Source organism: Aulostomus chinensis, chromosome 20 (genome assembly GCF_037954235.1).
Source record: "Aulostomus chinensis isolate RoL2024-O1b breed Wild chromosome 20, RoL_Achi_v1.0, whole genome shotgun sequence".
NCBI classification, from domain to species: Eukaryota; Metazoa; Chordata; class Actinopteri; order Syngnathiformes; family Aulostomidae; genus Aulostomus; species Aulostomus chinensis.
In genome coordinates this window covers 11,753,811-11,779,733 of record NC_141339.1, presented here as the reverse complement: position 1 = coordinate 11,779,733, position 25,923 = coordinate 11,753,811, and the positions used below count along the sequence as shown (strand labels likewise).

Sequence of the window (25,923 nt, the reverse complement as noted above, 5' to 3'; positions counted from 1 at the left end):
AGCTCCCATGGTACTCAATGTGTACTGCCATCTAGTGTCGATTTTAAGTTACTACAAATCAATTGTGGAAAGTGACAAAGTATACTTTACGGGACTTTGTACTGATTCTAAGCCACATTTTAAAGTAAATATAGTTCTATTTACTCCACTACTTTTATCTGAACCAGTCAGTCAGAAATTACTTCCAAGGGAGCAAAGAAAACGTGACCAAACTTGTTGAAGATGATGTGGTTTCTGAATTGGAAGATAAAATCTGAGCAGCACAACTGGAACACATCCCACAAAAATAGGGATTTAGAGGCCTGAAGGAACAAAAGCAGTGGCGTACACAAATATGCAAGATGTCAGTACTTTTACCTTTTTATTAAATTGTGTATTTTTATGTTTTTTTATTCTTTAAATAGAAGGTAATCTAAATAATGTGACACTTGACAACACTCTATTTCAAAAGCTGATTATGTTAATTCATGCATTCAGTTCATCAGGTATTAACAGTACTTTTGTCAACCACGATGATGTTTTGGGATAAAATCTTCCATGGAACAAGGGGGCACTTTCCTGTTGGTCCCATGTTCCACCGGAGGAATTGGAGTTGAAAAAACAACACCTCAGAAAGGACAGACCTCTCAACCACACCCTTCTTGTCCCTGAGATCAGGAGGCAGAGTTAGTGGGGTCAATGACCCTAAGGCTGGGTCGGGGTCTTGACTGGCTTCTGTTCCCTCTGTTCAAGCCACTCAAGTCACTTGGGACTGGAGCCACAACTGTTTCTTTGGGGGTCTCAAGCTGTAAGAGTTGGCTCAAAACCTCTGCAGCAAAATCCCCCATTTGGCTCAGCAGCATCAGGGCAAAACTAGTGAGCTGGTGAACCAGGTTGCCATGGTGATTTACCTGGCTGATAGCTCTTTGTATAGCCAGGACCATATCGTCCCTGCTGGAGCAGCAGAAGGTGGTGTGGCTGTCCATGGTCTGAAGAGCACTGGAGACCCTGTCCAGGCCTTGTGACATCAACAAAAGCTTTACTGAGCCTCTGTGATGCCTGATTGAGGAGAGGGCATGGAGGGAGAGCGCTGAAGCCTCACAGGACTCCTGGGACCGCCTCCATCACCACCTCTCATGGGCCTATCAGTTTGGAGCAGGAGGGTTTTGCCTAAAATTCTGGCAAATTTGCTGAGGATTCAGGGATGCCTGTTTGTTAAAATGATGGAAAAACACTATAAACGCTCCTGAATACTACAGGGATGTGAGAATCACTGCATTATAATGGAAGATGTGACCCAAAGCATGTCTTGGGGGACAGGGCCTGAGGCTTCGAGGAGCACTTAAGCTGCGCAGTTGGTGTCCCTCCTACCACTGTCCACATCCCAAACCAGAAACCAATCAAGAAGTTGAATTTAGGTGCATATTTGAAAAGATTTACAGGATCAAATAAGTTACTCTCTTCTCCTTTAGAGGCGTGTGTGTGTGTGTGTGTGTGTGTGTGTGTGCGTGTGTGTGTGTGTGTGTGTGTGTGTGTGTGTGTGTGTGCGTGTGTGTGGTAATTGTCAGGTGATCTGTGATCTCATTCCCTGGCTGGTGGAAACCCAGAAGTCCCCTCAGCGGAGCGATATAATCACACGTAGCAGATTAGCTACACCAATGATCAGAGCAGACGCAGCGCTCTATGACGGCGCAGGATTGGCGGAAAGTTTTACCCGAACCTTGAATCTGTAGCAGGAAATGACATCACATCACTTAGTTTTCTACAGTCACTTCCAGCTGTCTCATGCTAACAATTAAACTTTATTACATAACTTAATGAAAACATATAAATTGCAGTTGATTATAATTTTGTATTACTGGCATTAATACTTTTAACAATATAACTGGAATTAATTATTTTGCACATCCACTAATTAAATTTAAAGATTCATAAAAATGACAATGTCATAAATCTGGAGAAGAGCTTTCTTTTAAAGTGTGATTGAATGATGTTAGTTCATTTGCTCAACTGTGTATTTCTTGTAATAATGAAAATATTTAAATGAAATGATTCCATCATACAGCAAAACCGAACGGATGTAAAATTGTTCTCAAGCCAAACATGACACGTTTATGAGTTTGTCATAAACGCAGTAACACCAATAAAATCAAAGAAGCTCCATGTCGTTGCTTAGCAACAGCAGCGTTTTCATGAAAAATTAGTCCAACACTTGTTAACCCCATTTTTAGTATAAATTCTCTTAAAATAATTTACTTGAAGTAAAACTTTTGCATGAAATTCTACATTAGCCATCCTCTGTACGTGACAAACACACACCCACACACACACACCCACACACACACACGCACCTCTGTTGAGACTGATAGTTTCATACTGACATATTCAATGCTCATTTGACAGAACCTGACAATATTTAACGTCTATAACTTCAGTAAACACTCTCACTTACCCCGAACGGTTTGTACACTCCATTGGAGCGAAATGCAACCTTTTGTTGTTGTTTATTAAAATACCACAACAAGAAGGAGGATTTAAGGAGCGTTAAAGGCTTGAGGGTAGCTTCTGCTACGCTCTCGACCCTCGTGACACACGAACAAGCAGCAAGTGTTAGCGGAGAGGAGAGTTAATTTACCTATAGAACAAATATAAAAAGCTTATTTAAGTAAGAAGTACAATATTTCACCTTGAAGTGTGGTTGGATAAACTGTTAATAAAACTGCTGAAAAAAACAGTTGGTGCCGTTAACTGATTAAAACATTTTGAATATTGATGTTACAGAGTTTAATAGGTGAAGTGCACTTTATTATACATTATTCGCAGTTCCTTCTTATTTCATCATATAAAACACTGGACTGGTGTTGCGTTTATACAATCATTTTCCTTTTAGCATCCCGTAAATGCAGCGGTTCACAGTTCACTGTTCTGGAAAGAAGAATAACAGAGTTGAAATGTCTCTCGCACAGCAGTTGATCCTACCACGGCAATTTGTGTTTCCTCTTGGAAACACCGAGTCACAATATAAGAAAGACACAAAATGACAACTCCCTCGAAAAATGGAAATTTGCAATAATTCCAGAGTTTAGTTTACGATGTTTAAACATGTCTGAATGTTTCCTGAGAAAAATGACCGAAAATTTCTCCCTGAAGTCTGCCAGGTTTTAAGCTTCTTCTTCTTCATGTAAACAAGCTGTGCATTTAATTTCAAAATCAACACCAAAAAGCATCGCAACATTTAAAATATTAAGGATGCAGAATGGCTATTTTCGGATTATTTTACAGTATGTAACAAAAGATTGTTGAGTGTTAAAGGTTGCAGCAAATATTAACTGCCTTCCGTGCTGTCAGTGCGTTCATCTGTACTATCACAGTTTGTTATATGAATATGCAATGAAATTCATGACTGACACTTACATTAATGTGAAGGACAAATCACATTTAAAAAAAAATTGGGATCAAGAAAGATTTCTTTTCTTCTCTTCACTTCTTCTCCTCTCCTTTAGAGGCGCGCGTGTGTGTGTGTGTGTGTGTGTGTGTGTGTGTGTGTGTAAACAGGTTATGGCAGTGACTTACATCCCAGTAAACCTATATTGTACCATTAATGTACCACCTCAAAACTTTCTAAGCAAGTTGGTGGTTAAATTTACTACAAAGCAGAATGATGTATTCACTGATCATATGTTTTACTGTTATACCCTCAATCTGCAGACGTCAGCTGTCAAACGCACACTGGTTTATTGTTGTACGCAGTGAGGAGGCAAAAATAGCTTACAGTGAAAATACTTTGAAGCCTTAGAAGTACCTCGTAATTATTAATACTTGCTAAATTTCCATCAGAAGCTTCCTTTAGAAACCTTCAAATCTAACTGCTGAGCTTCCTGAGATCATTTCGTTTTAACCCCAGCGACCTTCAGAAGTTGGAGTATTTCTAGGGAATTTTACAGCTCATCAAAGAGATGAATTATTACATACGTCTTTTTGTACTGTTGGGTTATCTCCCCTCAATAAAGAAAATAACACCTATTGCACTCGAGGATACAAAAACACTGATGTTGAATTCTACAATCATCTCCTCACTAATCCCCCTCTATTCTGCACACACACACACACACACACACACGCGCGCGCACGCACGCACGCACACACACTCACTCACACTCACACAGATGAATGGAACTAAGTTCTTGTCACAGCGCTATTAATCATCAGCAGCTAATGGGATCTACCGTCATTTCACCTTGCGGAGCAGAACAGAAACAGTCTAATCTCATGCTGCCTCAGAAATATCTCCAGCAGAGCCTGAAGCTGCCTTTTTCCTGCTGTATTTTCTATTAGCTTAATCCTTTCTGACACCCCTGTGCTTAACCTCTTTTCCTCATTAGGCTCTCTGCTGCCAGTTCCCCCATGCTTAAATGCTTCCTGGAGAGAGAGAGAGAGAGAGAGAGACAGACAGACAGACAGACAGACAGACAGAAAAGGCTCTTTATCTGCGCGGCCATTCAATGCAATAAAGTTCCTTTTCTCTGAGTAGACAACCTTCTTGTCTAGAACTAGTAGGCACGCAAGGAAACAAGGCCTTTCTCTGGTATGGGCAAGTCAGTTTCTCATGTGTTGGTGGGTAAGTCTCTTTGTCTTGCACAACAAATCAACGATGAATGCGATAAATGAATGTGCTTCGCCTTTGGGAAACAAAAAAGAAAAGAAAAATGTGACTTGACAAATATCACTTTTTTCAGTGTGTGCAAAAACACTGATATGGCATGAAATCGTTTCCGCACAGACAATTTTGTTATTGGTCAATATTGGCAATCAGCCAAATCAGTGCTATATTGGGAAAAAATATAATAATAAATCTAATGTCTGTGTAGGTTGTCATTCATCTAAAAATAAATAATAATAAATCTAATAATAATCCCCCCCAAAAATATCAGCTTGGATTCAAGGTTTACCTGTCCTTCAGACTTCACATCAGACAAGTGCACAGCAGAAATAACACTGCATTTGTTTCGTAAAAAGTAGCGTTAAAGTATTTAAGATAACTTACCATATACCGTTATTTTTAGTGATTTACTTTAAAGCCCTATAATGTACATGCAATAAAATCTCCTCTATCATCATGAGAAATAAAATATTGTGCACCCCCAGTATAATAAAACGTATACATACACCATATTTTGCCTGTTGGTAGTGTTTTTTTTAGTGGGAGTGAGACTCTTCATTCTCTTCACATTGCACACCAAAGAAGGAAATCACTTGTATTTCTTTAGATGTATTTTTATTAAAAAAAAGGAAACCCAACAATAACTTTTTTTTTTTTACATAATGGTCAAGGATTTTTATTATCTTATTCTCTTTCATCAGTTTCATATCATTACAGAAAATGTTATAGTACAGCGTTGTTCAATGTCTCCTCATTGCTTAATAATTTCCTTAGGAGTGCTGGTCACATATATCTGTACAATATGGTTCTAATTTTTTTTTTCTGTACATTTTTTTGTGAAGTTGGTTAAAAAGGCTGTCAGCACTTAAAGAAGCTGTTTCTTTTCTTTCTTTTTTTTTTTTCTTCGGTAGTTGATCAAATAAAAGGTTATTTCTCCCAGGTTCAGCTCGCCCCTGGCAGGGGGGAATTCGGAGCGAAGTTTCCACCTGGTCACCGTGAATATAAGGAAGCTTCAGGTCTGGGCAGACTGGGTGCGGGGTGACCCCCCCCCCCCCCCCCTCTAACACACGCGCACACACACACACACACATACACCACCCACACCACCTGCACACATGCACGCACACATGCACACACGCACGCACACGCACAAACACACACACGCGCCTCACGCACACCTCCCCCTTCCCAACACCACCTCTTCCCTGCCCAGGCAATTTGGCACTGCGCACATAAACAAGACTCACAAGATAAACAACAAGCAAAGCTCTTTGTGAAGCCATTATGATGCATACTAATGAGAGAAAAACTGAAGTGTCACCTTGATGGGCGCTCGAAAGAGGAAGTGGCCTTGATGTACCCCCTCTTCCTCTTAGCTGAGCACCGTGGGAAATCTGGAGTCTTCCTCAATATTTTCTTCATTTTTCAAAAAACAGATTTTTTTTTCCACTAAAGATGAGAAAATAATAATTATCTTTTTTTTTTTGTCCTGGCAGGCACCTACAGCTGTCTATTAAAATGCTACTGCTATAGATAAGGTCTAGCATTGAACACACAAAGCAATTGCAATGAAAGGAACAAAGTTGCCTTAATATAATAATGATAATAAGAATAATAATGATAATAATAATAAGAATAATCATAATAATATATTACAGAATAAATCTCTTTTTATAATTAGATTTTTTTCATTAAAAGTTATATTTTCTTTGTTTGAAATACTATAATCTTTTTAAATTAATTTTTTTCATATGTATCTAGGTTGTGATCAAGATGTTGACTATACCTCAACGTTATCCAAATCAATAAAAACTAGCTGTGCCGTTGCATATTACAGAATAGTCAATGATATGTGGACATGCACCGTGAACCACCCATTCCATCCCTCGCTAAATGACGGCAGCTCTCCGTCCCCCTGTGATGACATCATAGCCGGCCGATGACCATGACGTCAACCACCTCCCCCTTGTGCAGCTCCACATATTGCTCTGTTTTCGGAGGTAGCATCAGGAGCCCGTTAGCGCTGCGCATACTCATCAGTCTGCTGCTCACCTGGTTCCCTGAAGAAAAAAAATAAGGATGAAATTTGGATAAAATTGGAATTGCTGTAAGTGTTTAAGATGGATAATCCCCCCCCCCCCTTGACAGTTTCATATGCGATAAATCTAGCAAACTATAAATTAATTCAATCATTATCTACACTGGCGATCCTGTACAGGTCACAGTACTGGAACCTTTCTCAGCTTACGTTGGGCGTGAGGCGACCCTGGACATACAGAGACACACGTCTACTCCCACCTACCGATTTAGAGTCACCACTTAACCAAAATTGCATGTTCATGGTCTGTGGGAGGAACGTGGAGCACTTGGAGAGAACCCACGGGGAATCAACTGTCTAGTACTGAGTGTAAACAACATCATTATTATTTCTACCTGGACCAAAAAGTGAAATCAAACACGTCAAAGCATCACAAATTCACTAAACAAAAGAAAACAGGAGTATATTAATTCTTAAAATTGAATTCAATTCATGAATTGTTCTCATTTTCTTTTCCTCCCATCTTTTTGATTTGGGATGAACCAAATAATTGTGATAATTTTGACTGATACTGCAAATGCAATATGATTTGCAATATTAGAGGAAATACAGATGTTTGTATCGATATTCTCATTTTCATCGAAAATCACATTTAAACAATAACAGTTCATCTTTTTTGGGGGTCTTATTTAAATAAAGATATCTTAAGTCTGTAGAACACTACGTATCTGCCTCGACACAATAGTCAATTTCAAATCAGACCGTGACACACGATGAACCCTTACAAATATTAATTGAACATTGCTAAAGGCGATACAGCGATTAATTTCTATCAAATGTGCCTGCTGCATTTAAGAAACCACTCCAAACGCAGGACAGCGACGAACAGAAAACAGTTGCACTGACAGGCAGAACCGCTCCGGAGCTTAGCTTAGCACAAGCGTTGACTGATGTCGCTACCTGTGCTCTGTGCCCACGGCAGAGGCTCCTGGTGATGCCATGTCAGGATGCAGCGGTGGTATTCAGGGCGAGGATCCAACTTCACGTCACACGACAACTGAAGCAAAACCGCACACAGTTCATTCAGAAGACATTTGTCATTTACAAAAAAAATGTAACTTGGCTGTCAGAGATGGGGTTTTTTCTCGTTCTATGTGACAAACTCCATTATTCTGGTGTACCTGCGGGTAACAAAGACAGACTTAAGTAACAGAGAGAATCTTTTGAAGACAGATGAGTAAATCTCAGGTCTCCGTAACATTTTATGTCTGTTAATCTTAAATTTAGTGGGGCTGCATTAAGTAGTCGTCATAGTACAGGTCTTATCTTCAGTGGTTGGTCAGTTCTCGTAATGCTGAAATGGCCTCTGCAGAAAAGACTTAATCTTCCAAATAAATGCCCACCTAAAAAAAAAAAAACTATGTAAAAAAAAAAAAATCAATATTTGTTAACATGTAAGCTTTATTTTTAACATCTCATTGCTTTACTTTTGGAGTCAGGCAGCCCTTTCTGTTGTCAGATTAATAAATCTGAAAGTGCTGCTGCATGCGTAGGAATGTAAGGAAGTCGAGCCAAAAGGAAGGGCTGTCTAATGGCTAAAGTAAAACAGGGAAAATGTTACAAATATAGCCTACGTGTTAACAGCTACGGGTTTCTTTGAGGTGGGTGTTCATTTGGTGAACACGTTGTCTCTGCCATCTCCGTCCTCTGCAGAGGAATGCTGAGCATTACAGCGCCGCTCCTTACGGCTCCTTTGCACGGAAGTCGTGTTGACCAACATCTACTGAAGGTAAGACCCTCGACGTGATGCTCCCCCCCCCCCCCCCCGCATCACTTCTTTGTGACTACAAGAAGCAGTGGAGGTCAGCCAGGTACATTTAGCTTGAAGCTAACAGTGACTGACGGCAGCAAAACCTGCCAAACACATCTGTTTGCAAAACTCTCGAGCATGTTATCCGATATGATCCTCATCTCCTTTATCCAGCCATACGCTCAGTAATTTGTAAATACTTTGAATGTCAACTGATATTTTTTGGACAGTTTTGCTGTTGTTAGCCATCAGTCTCCATTAGCTTCAAGCTAAATATAAGTGGCTGGATCTTTCTGCATTCTGGAGTCACGAAGAAGTGACGCGGAAGTGAAACACATATTCCTGCGATCAAGACGTCAATTTGAGAGAAAGTTAAAGGCAAAAAAACAACAACAACAAAAAAACAACAATTTTGGATGAAGAATTACTTTAAGTATTATCAACGATTGATTTTCTGTGTAATGACTGCTGTCAGTAAAATTCCCATTTCCTTGAAGCACGTGAATGCAGCTCAAAAGTTGCGACTAAAATTAAATGTTCAACTGGCAAAAGAAAGATGCGGACCCCCAAAAATATTACTGAGGGGATACATGGTACATTTACCCACATATTAGGCCATCTTTAAGGCTTAACCAATAGAATATAAGTTAAAGGAAAATGGAGCAGTTGGCAGCTGAGATGGCTTCTCCAGAACACCATTTGACCTGCGTCTGCTGCCATCTGCTTTCAGACCATCAGTCCCACTACTAAGTGACAGTAATGCATTCCAGTTGATTTCTAACGGCTTTACGACAGCAAATGATGTAACAGAGCTCTCTGGGTAGCCCCCACGATGGCGAGGGACCAGAACTCATACTTGATGACGCCTGTTGTGCACACAAGCTGCTGGGTTTGTATGATACTGTAATAATAAGTATGAATAATCATGAGGCCTTCAGGTCAGTGTGGCCCAGTTGATCTGTCAAGTCTGAGCAAAATATGGCGGTCATAAATATGTATTAAGGAGGTAATGAAAATGGCTTTAAATCAGGAGTTAAGATGCAATGGACTGCAATGATTCAGTGCAAATGTCCAATCCTCTTTGCTTAAAATTGTTGTACTTAAATTATGAGAACTAAAAAGAGAGCGATCAGAATTTAACTCCATATTTACTGTTTTTAAAAAAAAAAAAACATTTACTCTTTTCAGACAAAGAAAAATCAGCTTGGATCAAAATGACATCATCAAACAGATGCGTGCTCAAAATGAAAAGTTTGAGCCTTTTAGCTGTCACAAAAAAAAAAGCCTCTCAGAAGAACTTATTTCTTGGAACAGAAATAAACACGTTGAGACCACCAACGCTTAAGGACGTGATGAACTCTGCGGGGTCAGAAAGTGACGGTGCTCGGTCGCCTACCCTTGCTTTGATGATAGTGGGCCTTGGGTCCAAAATACCCTGCATCTTCCTCAAGGCAGGGATGACAAAAAGATTACAGGTGACAACAGCGGACACAGGGTTTCCTAGGACGGACGGACGGACGGAGAGGAGGACAGCGGGAAGGAGAGGGGAGGATACAATATATGAGTAAAAGCTCTTCAGAAACAGCAGAGTGAATGGCTCTTTCTCTCAACTTCACACACTACCTGGGAGGGCAAAGATTAATTTGCGAGCACCGTCGATGTCCAATGTGGCAAATGTTGTCGGGAGACTGAAAAAGAGCATTTCATTTCATTTCAAATTATGATAAAATGAATGTTTTAGCTCCTCAGAGGTATAGAACACACTTGTTTTGTTCAGTTTTCTCTCATATGTTTATGCTTCAAGTATACAACCTCATTTACACTAATAATTATAAATAGTTGTACCCTGGTTTCATGAAAACACGACCAAAATGGATCTGAGCATGAAGATCAATATCCAGCACCTGCTTCAGATAGTCCTGAAAGACACAAAACACAGACAACTACACTAAAAGAACAACTAAATATAATCAGGGATATTTCAAGAGTACAGAGAATTAAAATCCTTTATGGACATAAAATATTTTGTATTTACCTCATAAATAATCAACAATTTAAGTTTCTTCTAAGACTTATTTCTTGTGAGACCAAGATGTTATACCTCCTTTCTACCACAAAGTGTCAGCAAAACTCAAAAAGCTACGACTGAACTCGTGTGCACTTTTTTATTGCCATCCTACCTTCTCTCCCATGGACACTCCTCCTGAGGTGATGATGACATCAGCACGGCTGATGCCTTCATTCAGAGCGTTGAGAAGGTCATCGGGGCTGTGGGGCACAGACACAAACTGTGTTGAATACCAACTCGCAATGGAAGGGGGAGAAAATAGGCCGTTTCAGAGCAGAGTGAGCGTAGCGGGATGATGAACACGAATGTAAATGTGGATGTAAATGTGAGAGAATAAATGTGAAGGTGTACTTGTCTCCCACAATGCCCAGGTTGATAGTGGGGTAGCCGTGCTCCTGGATTGTGGCCAGCAGGGTGGAGCGATTGCTGTCCCTGATCTTCCCAGGATGGAGGTCATCTTCTGGGTTCAGCAGCTGTAGCAGGACAAAGTCAATAGTAAACACTCTATAAGTGCAAATCTGGTTTCAGTTATTTTCATAAAACATTCTTCAGATATTGGGATTAATAGAGCCATCCTCTTAGGCCCAAATATCCTTATATTTTTGACCAAATGCCTAAATAGGGATATTATAGCACCGATGGGTGTAAATGAAGTTACATTTTCTGATCAATAATCATTCATAAGATGGATATAACAGTGAAATGGAACAGACAAAGTATAGAAGACTCAGGTGAAGTTCAGAAAACTCCATTACTTCACTCTTATGCACCCTTTAAAACAGAGACGAAGCCACACTATGATTTAGTGACATCCCAAAATTTATGATATCTCCTCTTATATCACATAATCAGTTTTATATTGCTGGAAGCACAACTCTGATCACAAAAATCTTCAAGTTTTAAAGTAGAACCAGTCACTTGCCGTCTCGCTTACATCCAAACTCAATTCAGAACAACAGGCTAACTTACGTACACTTGTCAATATGACTGTTTTGTGTAAAAGGTCATATTTAGGAGTTTAAGTTTAAGATACACAGATTTGACATCCATACATGATTTCCCTGTCTACTTTTCAAAATGACGTCCCGAACTGGTAAATGGACTCATTTTTATATGGCGCCTTTCTACCTTAGCGGCACTCAAAGCGCTTTACAGTGTCGTCTCACTCACCCATTCACACACACACTCACACACTGATGGTGGAGGCTGCCATGCAAGGCGCCTACCTACTCATCAGGAGCAATTAGGGGCTCAATATCTTGCTCAAGGACAGTTCAACATGATGGGAAGTGCGAACTGAACCAGCAACCCCTTCGGTTGCTAGACGGCTACCTCTGAGCCATGCTGCCCAAGATGTATTCAGTGCAGCTTGTTTGACTTTTAGCAGGATTGTGTAAAAAAAATTACGCTCATTTTCACCAATGTGTGGGACGGCTGTAGCATCCGGATTTACAAGAGCAAAAATTTTTTTATTTATTTTTTTTAAACAAGAGGTTTTGGCTGTAAGTCTCCAGGCGCGTGTAATCTTGCCACGGTAATGGTAGCAGCCTCTAGTTTCACATGATTTCCAGTCTTTGATGAGGAGGAAACGCAAAGAACAATGACAGGAAGACGTTATTCATTTATGTATTATTCAAGTTGGTAAAATCCAACTCAATTCTGCTTTTATACCATTTTAACTGTTTTTTTTTTTTAACATTCAGCTTCCCGTAAAAATGATGTAATTCATCTTGGCGTGGATTTCATTAAGTGTGTGACAGTCAAAGTGCGCTTGCCCTTGAAAACCATGAAAACTACGATAAACTTTGAGAAGAGAAAGCATCTCTTAATGTAGGGTCTAATTTATTCAGTATTAAAGAGAATGTATTTCTTTCCATTACTGTTCTTTTAGGGGGTAAAGTACCCATGGTGACTATGACGGTGAAGTTTTGAAATAAATCTATGAACTAGTAAAGCTAAAATTGAATTTAATATTTGGGTTGGACCAAGAAGCTGATTATTCGGGGGGATTGCAACGCAAAAAGGTTGAGAGAAGTCCAGAGAAGCAGCCGAAACTGAACATAACAGCGACCTGGATGGCCTAAATAATGCTGCTGCACATGAGAAGTACTCACAGAGAAACAAACAAGAATTATTATTTGTGATTTAGGCATTTTAGACATATTTTCTAAGGAATGAGAGCCTAAAGTCTGCAGAGGACCTCCATGAAGGTTACACATTTCAGCCATACTCAAATTATGATTGCATCATTTAAAATGTAATGACTGAAATCACATTTATTGGCAGAAAATGCTGATTGTGCATGAATATGAATTAGGTATGTTGTCAAAATAGTTGTTACACTTTAGCAGGTGGAGCTTTTTTTTGGCAAATAAAGATCCAATGATGTGCTGTTACCTGAGAAATTCCAAAAAAAGGTAAAACCTCATTACCTCATTTCCTGTAGACATAACAGCCACCACAGGGAATTTCTGGACCTCAACCTCTGTGACTCCAACAGTGGCAAGGAGGCCAATCTCAGAGGGGCCCATGTGGGTGCCTTTGGCCAGCACACACTCTCCACGCTTGATGTCGTGACCGATAGGCCTAAAGAGAGGAGTGGAACATATATAATATATACCATAAATGGGAATTATTGCTTTTATCTTGATATTGTTTTGTTTTTTTGTTTTTTTTAGCAAATTTCCATGACATTCTATAATTTTTCTGGTTTTATGTCATTTCCCAAAGTCCTGAGAATTGCTATAATTAAATTCAATGACTTTTCCAGATCTTTCATGACCGTATGATACAACAGAGAAAAAGACTAACCTGATGTCCTGGCCCGGGCGAGCCTGGACTAGAATTCGTACCTCTAGCTCCTCTGTGCCCTAAAAGACAAACAAGCTCTTAAGCTGTTTCTCATGATGAAATTCTCATTTCCTATTATCTTTTTGTTGTTTGTTATGCACAGTTTCTTTTGATTCCACTCTTGATTTTTTTTTTTAAAGGAACAATAGGTCTTGTTTAAGATTAAATAAACAACAAAAAAGATGCATGCTGTCTCACCCTTCCAGTGAACGACAAAGCCGCCTTGAATACATCTGCTGAAGACAATTAACTCTCAGGGCTCTATTTTAACCACGCAAGTGCACAAACAAGCAGAGGTGTGCGGACTGCGTAGGTGTAGATTTGTGCACTGCTTGTTTTGGTCCAGTATGGCGCTGCTAAAAGGAGCTGGATGACTGAGAATATACGCAGAGGGTGTGGGAATGAGTGAATATCTTTTAATCCAATCATATCAGCCCTCGCAGATCTTAACAGCAGGATCAAGTGGAATTTGGAAAACATTAGGTTTCATTCTTTGAGACTGGAATAATTCAACACCTTTTATTGTGATCTATTTTTATTCACCCTTGTATTGACACACTTGTTCTGCAGTAGAATAGATATGGTTTAATGATCGTACCGAAGCGCGCTTACGATACTCGTGCTGCCTTCTAGTTCAAATCAGATGTTGGAAATTCCGAGCTGGAAGTGTTAACTGGAGCCCCTCAGAAACTCAGAGATACTTGACGAACCCCGAGATCACAATTCAAACGGTGCTACGCACATCAATAGTGGGATCGCTTTGATCATAAATTGTTTTTTTAGCAAGTACATCTTGATTGTGTCTTGATTGTGTTAAATCGGTAATACGCTCGAGACTGTTCATCTTCTACCAGTGGACATGCTGTCATAATGTTTACATTAACAAAATACCCCATACAGCGTTGCTATCAACTGGTATTTCAAATAGCTGGGACATCCACAAGGTGTGTTTTGTTACTTTTACTCACTTCTTCTGATAGAGTGCTGCCATTTCAGGTGTGATGTCCCAATACTGACACCCCACTTGTGAGGTAAAATGAACACTGCACTGGTATCCAGTTACCAGCCTAAATCACTCACAAATCAAAAATAAGATGCACTCATCAGCCCAAATTTCCATGTAAATGCTCAACTAAACACCGAGCAACGTGTTGTGACGCGCCGTTAAGACAGAAGAATTACAGAAAACACAGACGGTCTAACTATTTTACAACTGAGGCAGGCTGCATGTATTTCACTCTTGGCGGCGGTAGACAATATGTCGGAGTATCTGTTTCACATTTATGTTTTTTCGATGGCAGGTGAAGCAAAGTGCAACGATATATTAACTGCCAAGATGTCTTAGAGAAGGAAAAGTGGCATCGAGCCATCCGTAGTTTTAAGACCTCTATTCACAATGGAATATGTGTTCTGAAATGTCTATATTATGCTGCTTCATTTCATAAATCTCTCCTCACATGTGCCAACCGTGTGCTGTCTGTCCATTCTTATGTCTCCATGAACTTAAGGCCCTTAGTTGATACTTTTTTAGAATAAATATCAACTTTTTTTATCCTCTTTTATCCTCTCTCTTGTAAAGTTTTGTTTCCTTCAGACTTACATCTTCAGATTCACGGAGGAGTTCAGTATCTTCCACTTGTACGACGGCGTCAGCCCCACAGGGGATAGGAGCACCCGTCGTCACCCTCATCACCTGGCCGGGCATCACTGTGTGGGTGGGCTGAACGGGAAAAGATTGGACACCACAGATGACAAAGATGTAATAATAAACAAAGGTGGCACTTTTTATTACTTTCAAAAATGTGCGGCTTCTTTGTTGGGATGGCTCAAGTAAATATAAATGAGAACGCACATCCTACTGAATAGCACTTGAACCAAACTGAAGAGAGCTTTGAACCTAAACAAAAGATATCTTCTGTTCACATGTAGGCTGTGTGGGTGTGAGAATAACTGAGTGTGTGAGGGTCTTTTTGTGAGCACGAGCGTGATAAGTGTCAATGTAGGCACAGACCTGCTCTCCAGCTTGTGACTCTCCAATGATGAAGCGGTCGCCCGGGCCATCAGCAGCTAAAATAAAAGATTGAATAGTCAAACCAAAGTATTCCACATGTGTGCAGCTGAAATGGTGTGTAGGAGTGCGTCATTTCGTTGAGTCACTGTGTTTCAGTGGGCTTCACAACGAACAGGAGGGAAATGAGGGAAACTCTGACGTTTGGAGTTCTTGAGTTAAACATCTCAAAAACAGACACGCGCTGTATTTTTAATGCTGGAAGTTCTCACTAATTTAATCATTAGTCATTGGGTCTGACACTGTTCTATGATGAGACACCATGTGGGCTACAAACACTTTTTGAAGCCATGAACTCCACCCTGAGCTGCACAGACAGTCTGTTCAGAATCATCAACGACTGGCTATATCCAAACTTTCAAAGAACCTTCATTATATAGTCCAAACACCAAGAAAGAAGCTCCTAACGCTTATTAGCTTTACTTTAAAATGACCATGTGACACATCAAGTGACTGGAAAAATAGAAATTCCAACATGTAGGAGGATTAACTGCCCCTCTACTAAAAAAAAAAAGGCGAAGGTGTGTAACCTCTTTCTCTGGAAAAAAAAAAAAAAGATCCCTGCATACTTCCTACTTCCTGTTCCTGAGTATCAGTTGAGCTAACTCCTGTAACTTGACGTCCCTCCTTCATGCTGTGCCAGCACAAGAGCACCATGTGTTTCAATCTGTTATTGTTCTCCTAAAGTAGTTAAAATGCAGTGGCTTGGTTTTATTTCTTTAGGCCAATCATAACTGTTGTGGGCGTGTGCAAAGATGGCATACAGGGCTCTATTCGGAAAACTTACTCATATGTCAATATTTGTGAATATATTTACTATTTGCTAATATCTTTACTGTTCACTGTGAATAAATCATCATCAACTTGCCATTTGTGATGTGTAGGTTGCTCCTTACTTGCTAACTGGGAGTATGTTGTTGTTTTTATGTAGCATGGGGGATTTTGTAAGCAGCAGCTGATAGCGCTAAAGCAGTTCCAGGAAACTATACTAAAGAAACATAGACATCGCTTCCTCCCTGTGCTACCCTGACGACGAAAATACCTCAGATGGTACGTGAATGTTTGCTTTAATTTTGAATTTATAAGTCAATGCGGGCCAAACCAATGCAAATTTGACTTTAAAGAAACATTAACCATCACTTAGGTCAACATAAGCTGTTTCCCCAGAGTTAACCTATTACAGTATTTCAACTTATTTATTCAGCACGTGTAGCAGAAGAAGATGGCTGCTGTAAGTTGGTAAAAGTTGAATAACACACACTGCCTCTGATGGAAGCAGTAGGTTATTGGCTCTTTCTAGGCTCACCATCTAGGCTGAAATCTCTGCACGTGGGCCTCAGAGGACCCTCGGGACAAATACACAAAACCTGGAGACCTGTGGTGTTGCTTCTTCTCCATCAGCAAGTACCAACAGCAGATGTTATAAGAATTTTTGAGCTGCCTGAAGCCAACAAGCTGCCACCCTGCTCTCCAGGTTAACAGGCCCCTCACTGCCTCCCAAGAACCACAAGCCATCTCCTGGATCTCGATGAGAACACTACTATAAGACATTTCCACAGCCTGAAGGGATAGAGTTTGAAGCAAAAATAAACTCACAGCAGTTTTACGCTATCTCCTGCCTGGTATGTCCACCTGGCAGCCCCCTCAAAGTTTCCCCAAAGAGCCAAGCCTTGTTGAAGAGAAGCCTTTCATTGCTCCTGAGGCAGGTTTTCACTGCACCATGTGTCCCGTTCATCACTAACAAGGACAGTCAGGTCAGTTATGTAGGAAGGAAGCACCTCAGAGTTCGCAACTCCTTTGTAAGAACACACAGCAGCATAAAATGTAAAATAACAGTCGCATCACTATATTATAGGTACCAGGTTGAGGTATGATGCAAATATATCTGCTCCATACCTGCTCCTCCATATAAAAATTGCAACGAAAACCAGCATTTCAGTAAACACTGTATTTTCTCTCTCTGGAAAGCAATAAACAGACCTTAATAAAAAAAAAAAGAGAGAAAGAAGAAGAACATGACATTATTAGGTTCCAATGGCCCGTTTCTAAATATGGACATCCCAGGACCGTCATTCTCAGGCGCCTGTTGAATTTCCCAGTAAAAACATATTTTGTTCACGTCTCCGAAGCCTGAATTTTAAGGCATTGCGACTGTGCAACACATATATGTTTTTTCATCCATATCTGACAGTAGGCAGTAAAGGCTCTGACATATCAAGCCAATGATCAACCATCAGTCCACATGATAATTGGCTGTTCAATCAAGCCAATCGGAGCACAAGCGGCAGTGTCACAAAAACATCTAGCGCCAGGATTTCAAACTGCAGCACGTACATAGCTGGAATCGCATATTCGTTGCACACCAAGTATTAGTGTGTATTAGCTATGTTGATGCAACCCAGGAGGTCTACGTCAATTTCTTCCTGGGTCAGAAATGACACCAAAATTGTTGACTAACTTGTTCAAATATCACGAAATGCTTGGTGGTTCAAAACTGATGAAAGCATCTGTGTCCGACAGTGCTAGCACGTTAGTTGAGGTAAACAAAGTACACAGAAGAGGGTGGAATGTTTCAAAGGGACATAAAAGAGTATCGAGCGTATATAGTGAACAAAAATGGCGAATATAAGTGATTGTTGGTTAACAAAGGTGTGTATTTCTGCAGTCAAATGTCTTTCAGTTTCCCTTTTTCACTGACAAATGCTGACTACCGCCTCCTGCTGGTTGTGAGAGTTATTTCCTCCCAAGAATGTTCAGACCATTGGCGCAAGATGTCGTCTTAGCGGTGTGTTCAAGTGCAACTTTTTGGTGAAAGAACAGGACGCTGGGCAACACAACTGTCTGTGTTTTCATCATTACTTCTATTTGGTGTGTCAGGTCCCCATAAAGAAGAAAGAAACATCATCATCACTGACCTCTCACAGCATAACCATCCTTGACAGAAGCGGGGAAGGGTGGCAGGTTGTCTTTGGCATAAACGTCCTGAGCCAGGACTCGACCCATCCCATCTGTGGGAGAGGAAGAACATGAGTATGAGTAGAGGAGGCGAAGCTGTGTTACGGGTGGCGGAGGGTGGGGCGGGGTTGGTGGTGACAGGGGGCAACAGCTGCAAACAGAAAGAAAGACAGAGGGTGAGTGAGCGTCTGATTCACATGAAGATACAGAGAGACATATTCGCCAAAGGTGTGTGTGTGTGTGTGTGTGTGTGTGAGAGAGAGAGATAGAGCGAGAGAGAGAGAGAGAGAGAGAGTATGACACCATGCATCAGGATCTCACTACATGACTCACTACCTGACCAGCACACATGGACACATCAGCTGATTCAGACACACCGATGCTGCAATCCAGACTATGAACAAACATTTAGGAAACATTCATAGAAGAAGAACAGAGACAATAGCAGCTCATAGAGAGCGAGGGAAGGAAAGAAAGACAGAAAAAGACAGAGGAAATGTGGGTGGAAGAGAAAAATCTTGGCACTAAAATACCTTAAGCTGCTGTGTGGCTATATATAGCATTTCTCTGAGCCTTTATGCTACTATCACGTGGGTGTTAATATGAAGATCTCAGCTTTGATATCAAGGAGTTGAAGGCAAAAATATGCATACACACGTCAGCTTACTAGAAGGCAGCGATAATGGGCTGCTGTAAATAACGCATCTCAATCACTGAAGAAGGCTTACGTCCAATCCTCATATCTTTTTTTTTTTTAAGTCAACAGCATTTCATCTGAGATATTGTGTATTTCAACAAACACTCTTCCTTCCGAGCTGCCATTTAAACAGCTTGTTAAGACCACAAAGCTGACTCGAGAATAAAAATAGAGCAGCTGCGATGTCTTGTTGAAGAAGCAACGTGTGTGTTTGATCAGACACATTACTTGGAGAAAAACAAGCTAACATTTGGTGTGAAAGCCCCTGGAATGCGCTTCATGTACAAGCATAAGGTTGTGAGACTTTTGCTCGGCTTTTTCTTTAATAGCTGTTCTGATCTCGAGACTTTTTAGTCTCTCCTTTCAGTGTGTTTTCAGTTCTGGAAAATGTTTTGTTTAATTTGGTATGCAGGTACCATTAACACTCTTTTTTAAACCTGCCCCGAGGAGGTGATGTTTTTAGTACTGTTTGTTTGTCTGTTCACAGGATTACACAAAAAAAAAAAAAAAATATATATATATATATATATATATATATATATATAAAGCAGATTTTCACCAAACTTGTTGGAGCTGTGTAGAACGGGCCAAGTAAGAACCCCTTAAATCTTGGGTAAGATTCATTAAAAAAACTGTAAAACTACATTTTGTTGCATTAAGTTTGGTTGAGTTCACCTTGGAGGAGACAAGTGTTCTCTGAGTATCCTCTGGTTTCGTAAAGATGTGTGAAAAACCATAATTTCAGTCTGAGAGAGACTGAAGCCCCAAATGCATATGCAAACATACACTCTTGCACACACACAACAATCTTGGCACATCTGTTAACTCAAAGCATACAACTAAAAATTATACAGTAAACATCTCAGTTCTGAAATAGTAAGCATATACCGTTAAGGTTGGACAAATTATGATAAAAGGAACATAGTATACAGAACAAATGCAAGTGGACATGGTGTGAACACACACACACACACACACACACACACACACACACACACACACACACACTCACACACACACACACACACACACACACAAAATGCAGGCCCTGAGATTGTCCAGCTGTTTTCTGTCTAAATGTTTCATATATAAAATCTCTTCATCCTCTCTCTCTCTCTCTCTTTATCCTGCTGTCCTCCTTCCAGCTTCCCAGCTGTGCTTCTGAGAATCCTACTACTCTCTTCCGAAACATAAAAAGCCACTTCTTCTAGAAGTCGTGAGCGCCGAAGGCCATCATTGCCCCCGGGTACCTGCTACCCCTTCTTCAGAGATGTGTTTTCCCCTCCGGCCCTGTCTGTGTCACCCCCATCTGCCAGAGGACTAAACCCTCTGGTGCTCTGCTAACCTCTGTGCGCATATTCATGTTTGTTTAGACATGCAAATGCAAACCAAGCCTACGAGAACAAAATTTAAAACACATATTGCTTTATTGGGGCGGCACAGTGGAGCAGTGGTCAGCACTGTGGCCTCACAGCAAGAAGGTTCCTGGTTCAAGTCCCGTCTCCAGCACGGGATCTTTCTGTGTGGAGTCTCCATGTTCTCCCTGTTCCTGTGTGGGTTCTCTCTGGTACTCCAGCTTCCTCCCACAGTCCAAAGACATCAAGAGGGGACGAGGCTGATTGATACTCTAAATTGACTGTAGGTGTGACTGTGAGTGTGAATGGTTGTCTGTCTCTATGTGTTGGCCCTGAGATGGACTGGTGACCCGTCCAGGGTCAATTTTGATCCACGTTTTATTCAATGTTGACTCAATTTTAAACTATTTCTTAAAAAAATGTAAAAATCCTCTGAGGGCATTTCTTTATTCCTTGAATCTGCTGTTGGTATGAAATATCAATTACAGAAACTTTAACCTAAAAAGAAACGATGAAGATTGCAATCTAGCTTCCTGCTGAAATTATAACAGCAAAAGCTGTTAACGATCAAATTTTTCTTTCAGAAAGAAATAAAAAAATATTCTGTGTGCCACAGTGTATTTCAAAGTTCGTTGGGAAATATGATTTTTTTTCGTATTATTATTACTTTTATGTGTGTATTTTTGCTTCCTGTCATGATAAACAGTGTCTGTAGACTGCTGAGTCAGTGACATGTCCACTTGAAGATCGTTCAAATGCTGTCATGTACAGTTAGTGTTCTGTAGCAGAGATAATGGTGTCCTAGCATGCCATGGAGCCGATTAATTTTGGTACGTTTGTGCGTGTGAAGTAGGATTGTTAAGATCTTCGGGTGTTTGATTTATTGACACAACACAAATGTTCACAGTAGCGTCCCGCTCACCCCTGTAGTTGATGATCTCAGTGCCCAGGACGGCGGTCATCTCCAGCACAGTGATGAAGGCCTTGTCCATGGAGGTGAGGGGGAAGGGGGACATGCGGTGCCTCCGAGCCACCTTGGTGATGTCCACTGCACTGTGACCTAGGGAGAGGTGTGACATCACAAACATGGCCAGTAAACTGATGCCCCCAAAATTGAAACATATTGTAAAAGAAGACCAGCTCACACTGGGGTAAATCTCTGCTGTGTCTTTGTAATTCATTATCAAGGTCATTTGAACTTCATTTCTTATTTATGTATCTTTCCATTGCTTCTAAATAAGTACAACATAATCAAATAAATTCTTTCTAAAAATATTAATAAAAAGAAAAAAAATTGATAATTAAAACCTGTAATTTTCCATTTTAAAACGTTTTTCCTCATCTTTTCTCAGCATTCTACTTCTATGTTTCGACAGTTTTTAAAGTTGCGAGGGAGGCAGCAGTGATGGGAGGGAGAGGCGAGAGAACTCTGCTGGGAGTCAATCCCTCAGGCATGAATGTGGTTCCATCAGCAGGAACCACTTAACTACCTCTGGGGACAAAAGAGACATTTAAGAGTTGCTTTTTGACCGATAAATTACCTAAAACCTTAAAAAAAACAACAACAACAATAACAAAAAAAACATGGAAATCTAGCAGTGGCTGTCAAAACCGTCAAAATACAAGACTTGATGTGCACAAATGGGAAACATATAATTTCATATAAATAAATTTAAGTAATCGAATGTGTTTCTACGCCAGTATCACCAAGACAACTGGATTAACATGAATAATTTTTTGCCATATATGTTTGTTTGTGTGTGTGTGTGTGTGTGCGCGCACGCGCGCGTGTGTGTGCGCCAGGCTTGCAACAACAACACACACACAGGAAGGATCAAAAAATAGGTTTGTTTGTTTGCAGAAGCGGTGCAACCAGCTGGATGATAGAGGTGCTTGATAGCAGCCATGTTGCTCTAATAATACCGCTTTAATAATTCCAAAGGTAAAAGGAACAAAGCAAGGTGTAACTAATGTGTAATCTGCTCTCTCTCTCTCCTCGTCTCTCTGCCTCACAGTAAAGAATAGGCGCTGCGCTTTGATTTCCCTTGACCCAATTTCCTCTCCTTTAAACATACATTTCCATATTCTGATGTTTAACATTAAGCTTAACGACCTCTGGCAAAAACATCACATACATGCCAACGTAACGCCGCAAACACTAATCATGCATCACGTGCACATTTAGAACTTATTTCTGTGTCTCGAAGTGACATTCAGATTTGACACTCGGGGACTGGACACTCACTTGATCTTAGGATATTTTCTTTGCTGCTGCATCGTGACTGCACCTAGAGATGGAGGGAGTGATCGGGGAGAAAGAGCGAGGGGCAGGAAGAGGGAGAGAGAGCATTTGGTAGTTTCAGGTCAACCGGGTTGCTCTTTTCACACGCTGGAGGTGAAAAATTGTTTATACAACAGCCAGAAGCCGTGTCACAATACACTGTGCACTTTGTCCTGCTGTTGGGAGATGGCTGCATCTCCTGTATTAGCATTAGCATCACTTACTGTGGACATCATATAATCACAGGTGATATTCACACTGATAAATGCACGGACATGTGACAAAGTACTGTTAGATCCAAACACTAAGAAGAATATAAGGACAAAGGCAACAACATACAGAGTGACATCATTGTATCACAAGGTCATAACAGATGTTTTAACTATGCTAACATCAAATGTAGTGGGAATGTAGTGTCGAGTATCGATTGTGGCTGCTCAGATGTGGCGCAGGATGGTGAGATTTCTCTGGAAATCACTGATGTTGCGTGGTAGCTGCACTAGCGCTCGACTACTTGTAATGTGCAGGAAGGTGGGGAGGAGAGCAGGGCAGGTCAAAGACTACAGCTTAGTGAGTAGAGAACATACAGTAGTTATACCTGTTTATATTTAGCCGGGGAATTCAACCATCATTATAAGAAGACAACCATGGTGGACAGTTTTAGTAGCTCACAACCATAAATTCTACATTTTTGTCCCTATTCCAAATTACTTACAAGTAGCACTTATGGCTATTTGTCATCGTGCCTGTTTTTTTTTTATTTTTTTTTTTAGAAACATTTATGTCGTTCATCCTGTTCTCCAACTAGATGATTACACACAAAAAGAAGAGAAAAGCTTTAATTATTTTATGCACATCTGTGTTCTCCAGAAGCTTATGAAAAAGGGAGTAAAAGCGCAATTCAGTGGGAATTATTATGTCATACCAGTATTTTCGATGCCAAGTAACAGTTTTCATAGTTAACTTTGAGCCAAAACAGGTGAGAATTCTTATTAAGCTCACACGTTCTAAACCCTTTAGCTGCTTAACTGTCAAGCAAATTTGAAGGGAACTGTGGATGTGTTGACAAAAAAGCAAGTCTTCGTAAGGTGGGTTTACGTCAACTGATTTGGAGCAAATCAAATAGGTTATTTAATGCTGTCAGAAGATGGCGCTACAGGGATTATAGCTGTAGCTTTAACAGAGTAGAAGAAGAAAAGCTGCCTATCAGTGATAAATGGAGAGAGGGCTTGAGGAACTCCTTTCAGTTGCTGTTATGAAAAATTACAGCTTGTTTGTCTGTGCCAGCGACCACTGCAGTCCAGAGTGGAGGAGAAGTTTTGTGAATTTCTGCGAAAACGACTACAGCGGAAACAGCCGGTCGGTCACGTGACATAAACATTTGCTGTAACCTTTATTTGCTGAAGGAGTTTTCATTTCCCCTTTTAAGCATTTAATGTCCTAAAAAAAATTTCTTTTTTTTTTAAATAACAAATCAGCTCAAGTTCTTTGCAACATTGAGCTTTTTGTGGCTGTATTTTTAAATATGATACTGGAGACCTCTATTTGTTTTGTACATTTAAATTACTCTGGTAAACTATCTGCTTAACTTTTTTTCCTGGTAGTTTCTGGACTGGATTAAGCATCTAAACTGAGTTGTTTTTTTTTTTTTTTTTACATCTTGCATCTCAACTGAAATTAATAAAAAAAACAAGCAAACTGACAGTTGTGAGAGCTTTTCTGGCTTAACTTGGATACGTAATGAAAATCAATTTAAAGTCAGTATGTAGTAGGGAATTGGGACATTTCTCCTCCGCCAAGCAGCAAATTACGTAAGTAAAGCATAAAGCATTAACTACTGGTGACCAGGACAAAAGGAGCAATGTCTAGATTGGTCCTGCTTAATCTCACCATGGCTGCCAAATTTTTCATTTCTCCATAGAAAAACAACATGAAATTGATGTGTTGAGGTGTCGTACAGCATTATTAACTAAGTAGAAGATGCCGTGTCACAGTATGAGCATGCTTTTTGTAAAGCTCAGCCTAAGGTGAGGGCTAAATAGTTTGGGGAAAAAATCCCAGGGTGTAGTTGTTGGAGTAAGTCTACATGTTTGGCAGTGTATCAAAATATCAGTGACACAAAAATAGGCTGTATGCGTTGCTAGGATAGAAATTTAGAGTTTATAGAATGTCAGGCCATTTACACGACCAATTATGGGTATTATTTTTCGGGTGTGTTTAGCTCTCCTTTTGCCTTCTTGCTGGTTTAACAGATGTGTTTATTCGTATAACTAATTGTAAATAATGTTCTTGTGTATCTGACAACACCAAGTAATATTTAACTTATCTGGGTTCTAACAATCCTCCCTTCCTTTGGTGGAAATGTAGCTTCTAGGTAACCTTTAACACATAGGTTGGGTGTGTGTGGTGTATGGAGAACCAAAGCACCCATGGTGAAGGTGAAGGTCTCTCTACCCACCCATCCACCCCTTCCTCTCTCCTCCCCTCCTTCACCGCCATCGTAACTATGCTACTGCGACACCACTGGGCACCAAACAGCCAAGGTGAGAGGGTGGAAGGATGGGAGGTGGGGAAAAGTGGGTGCATGGGTGGGTTAGGGTGGTATGTTGGAGGAGAAGGGATGGATGGATAGAGAAAGAGAGAGAGAGAGAGAAAGAGAGACAGGTAGACAGATAGAGACAAAGGGTGGATCATAGGATGAGGATCAGCATGACGTGGTCCCACAGCCCGTAAAGAAAGACAGAAACAAAAAAGAGGAAGCACAGACTAGACAGACTTCACTAAACTACAGAGCCGAAACATAGCAGAAAAAGGAGGGAAGAAAGAAAATAATAAAGACCACCAGAGCGGCCTGATATGGCATCTACTGAACAGACATCCAGCACACCAGACATGGCTACTGAAAGCAGAGCATGTTAACCGGAGAGACGGAAACAGAGATAGACAGACAGATGGAGGAAGAGACAGACAGACAGAGAAAGTGAACAACAAGAGACAGAAAAGTGTGCGTGGGAGAAAGACGAAGGACAGACCGGACAGAGAAAGAGTGTGGACGACAGACAGATCAAGAAAGAGATTCGTGGCAGGAACAGGGCAACAGACAGAGAGAAAGAGAGCGAGGGAGGGGGAGAGAGAAAGAGAGAGAGAGCTAGGCAAGCCAGG

General features: G+C 40.5%; 1 protein-coding gene across 8 annotated transcripts in view; it reads right to left on the bottom strand.

Moving 5' to 3' along the window:
* Window positions 1–5,213: 5,213 nt before the first annotated feature.
* The window catches only part of gphnb (gephyrin b), a 104,993-nt gene continuing 84,283 nt past the window's right edge, over window positions 5,214–25,923 (bottom strand). For 3 of the 8 annotated variants that reach the window (XM_086188598.1, XM_086188599.1, XM_086188601.1), the window contains 14 exons: window positions 22,726–22,768; window positions 21,403–21,540; window positions 18,389–18,481; window positions 15,417–15,472; window positions 15,006–15,125; window positions 13,367–13,425; window positions 12,988–13,141; window positions 10,907–11,028; window positions 10,668–10,755; window positions 10,333–10,406; window positions 10,108–10,175; window positions 9,884–9,987; window positions 7,638–7,734; window positions 5,217–6,699 (listed from right to left, as the gene is read on the bottom strand). In XM_086188598.1, the coding sequence (XP_086044724.1) occupies window positions 6,566–6,699; window positions 7,638–7,734; window positions 9,884–9,987; window positions 10,108–10,175; window positions 10,333–10,406; window positions 10,668–10,755; window positions 10,907–11,028; window positions 12,988–13,141; window positions 13,367–13,425; window positions 15,006–15,125; window positions 15,417–15,472; window positions 18,389–18,481; window positions 21,403–21,540; window positions 22,726–22,768 (1,350 nt within the window). In that variant the 3' untranslated portion in view covers window positions 5,217–6,565. Of the gene's footprint in view, window positions 6,700–7,637; window positions 7,735–9,883; window positions 9,988–10,107; window positions 10,176–10,332; window positions 10,407–10,667; window positions 10,756–10,906; window positions 11,029–12,987; window positions 13,142–13,366; window positions 13,426–15,005; window positions 15,126–15,416; window positions 15,473–18,388; window positions 18,482–21,402; window positions 21,541–22,725; window positions 22,769–25,923 lie in introns of all 8 variants that reach the window. The other 5 variants (XM_086188595.1, XM_086188597.1, XM_086188600.1 and 2 more) reach the window with 4 other exon arrangements.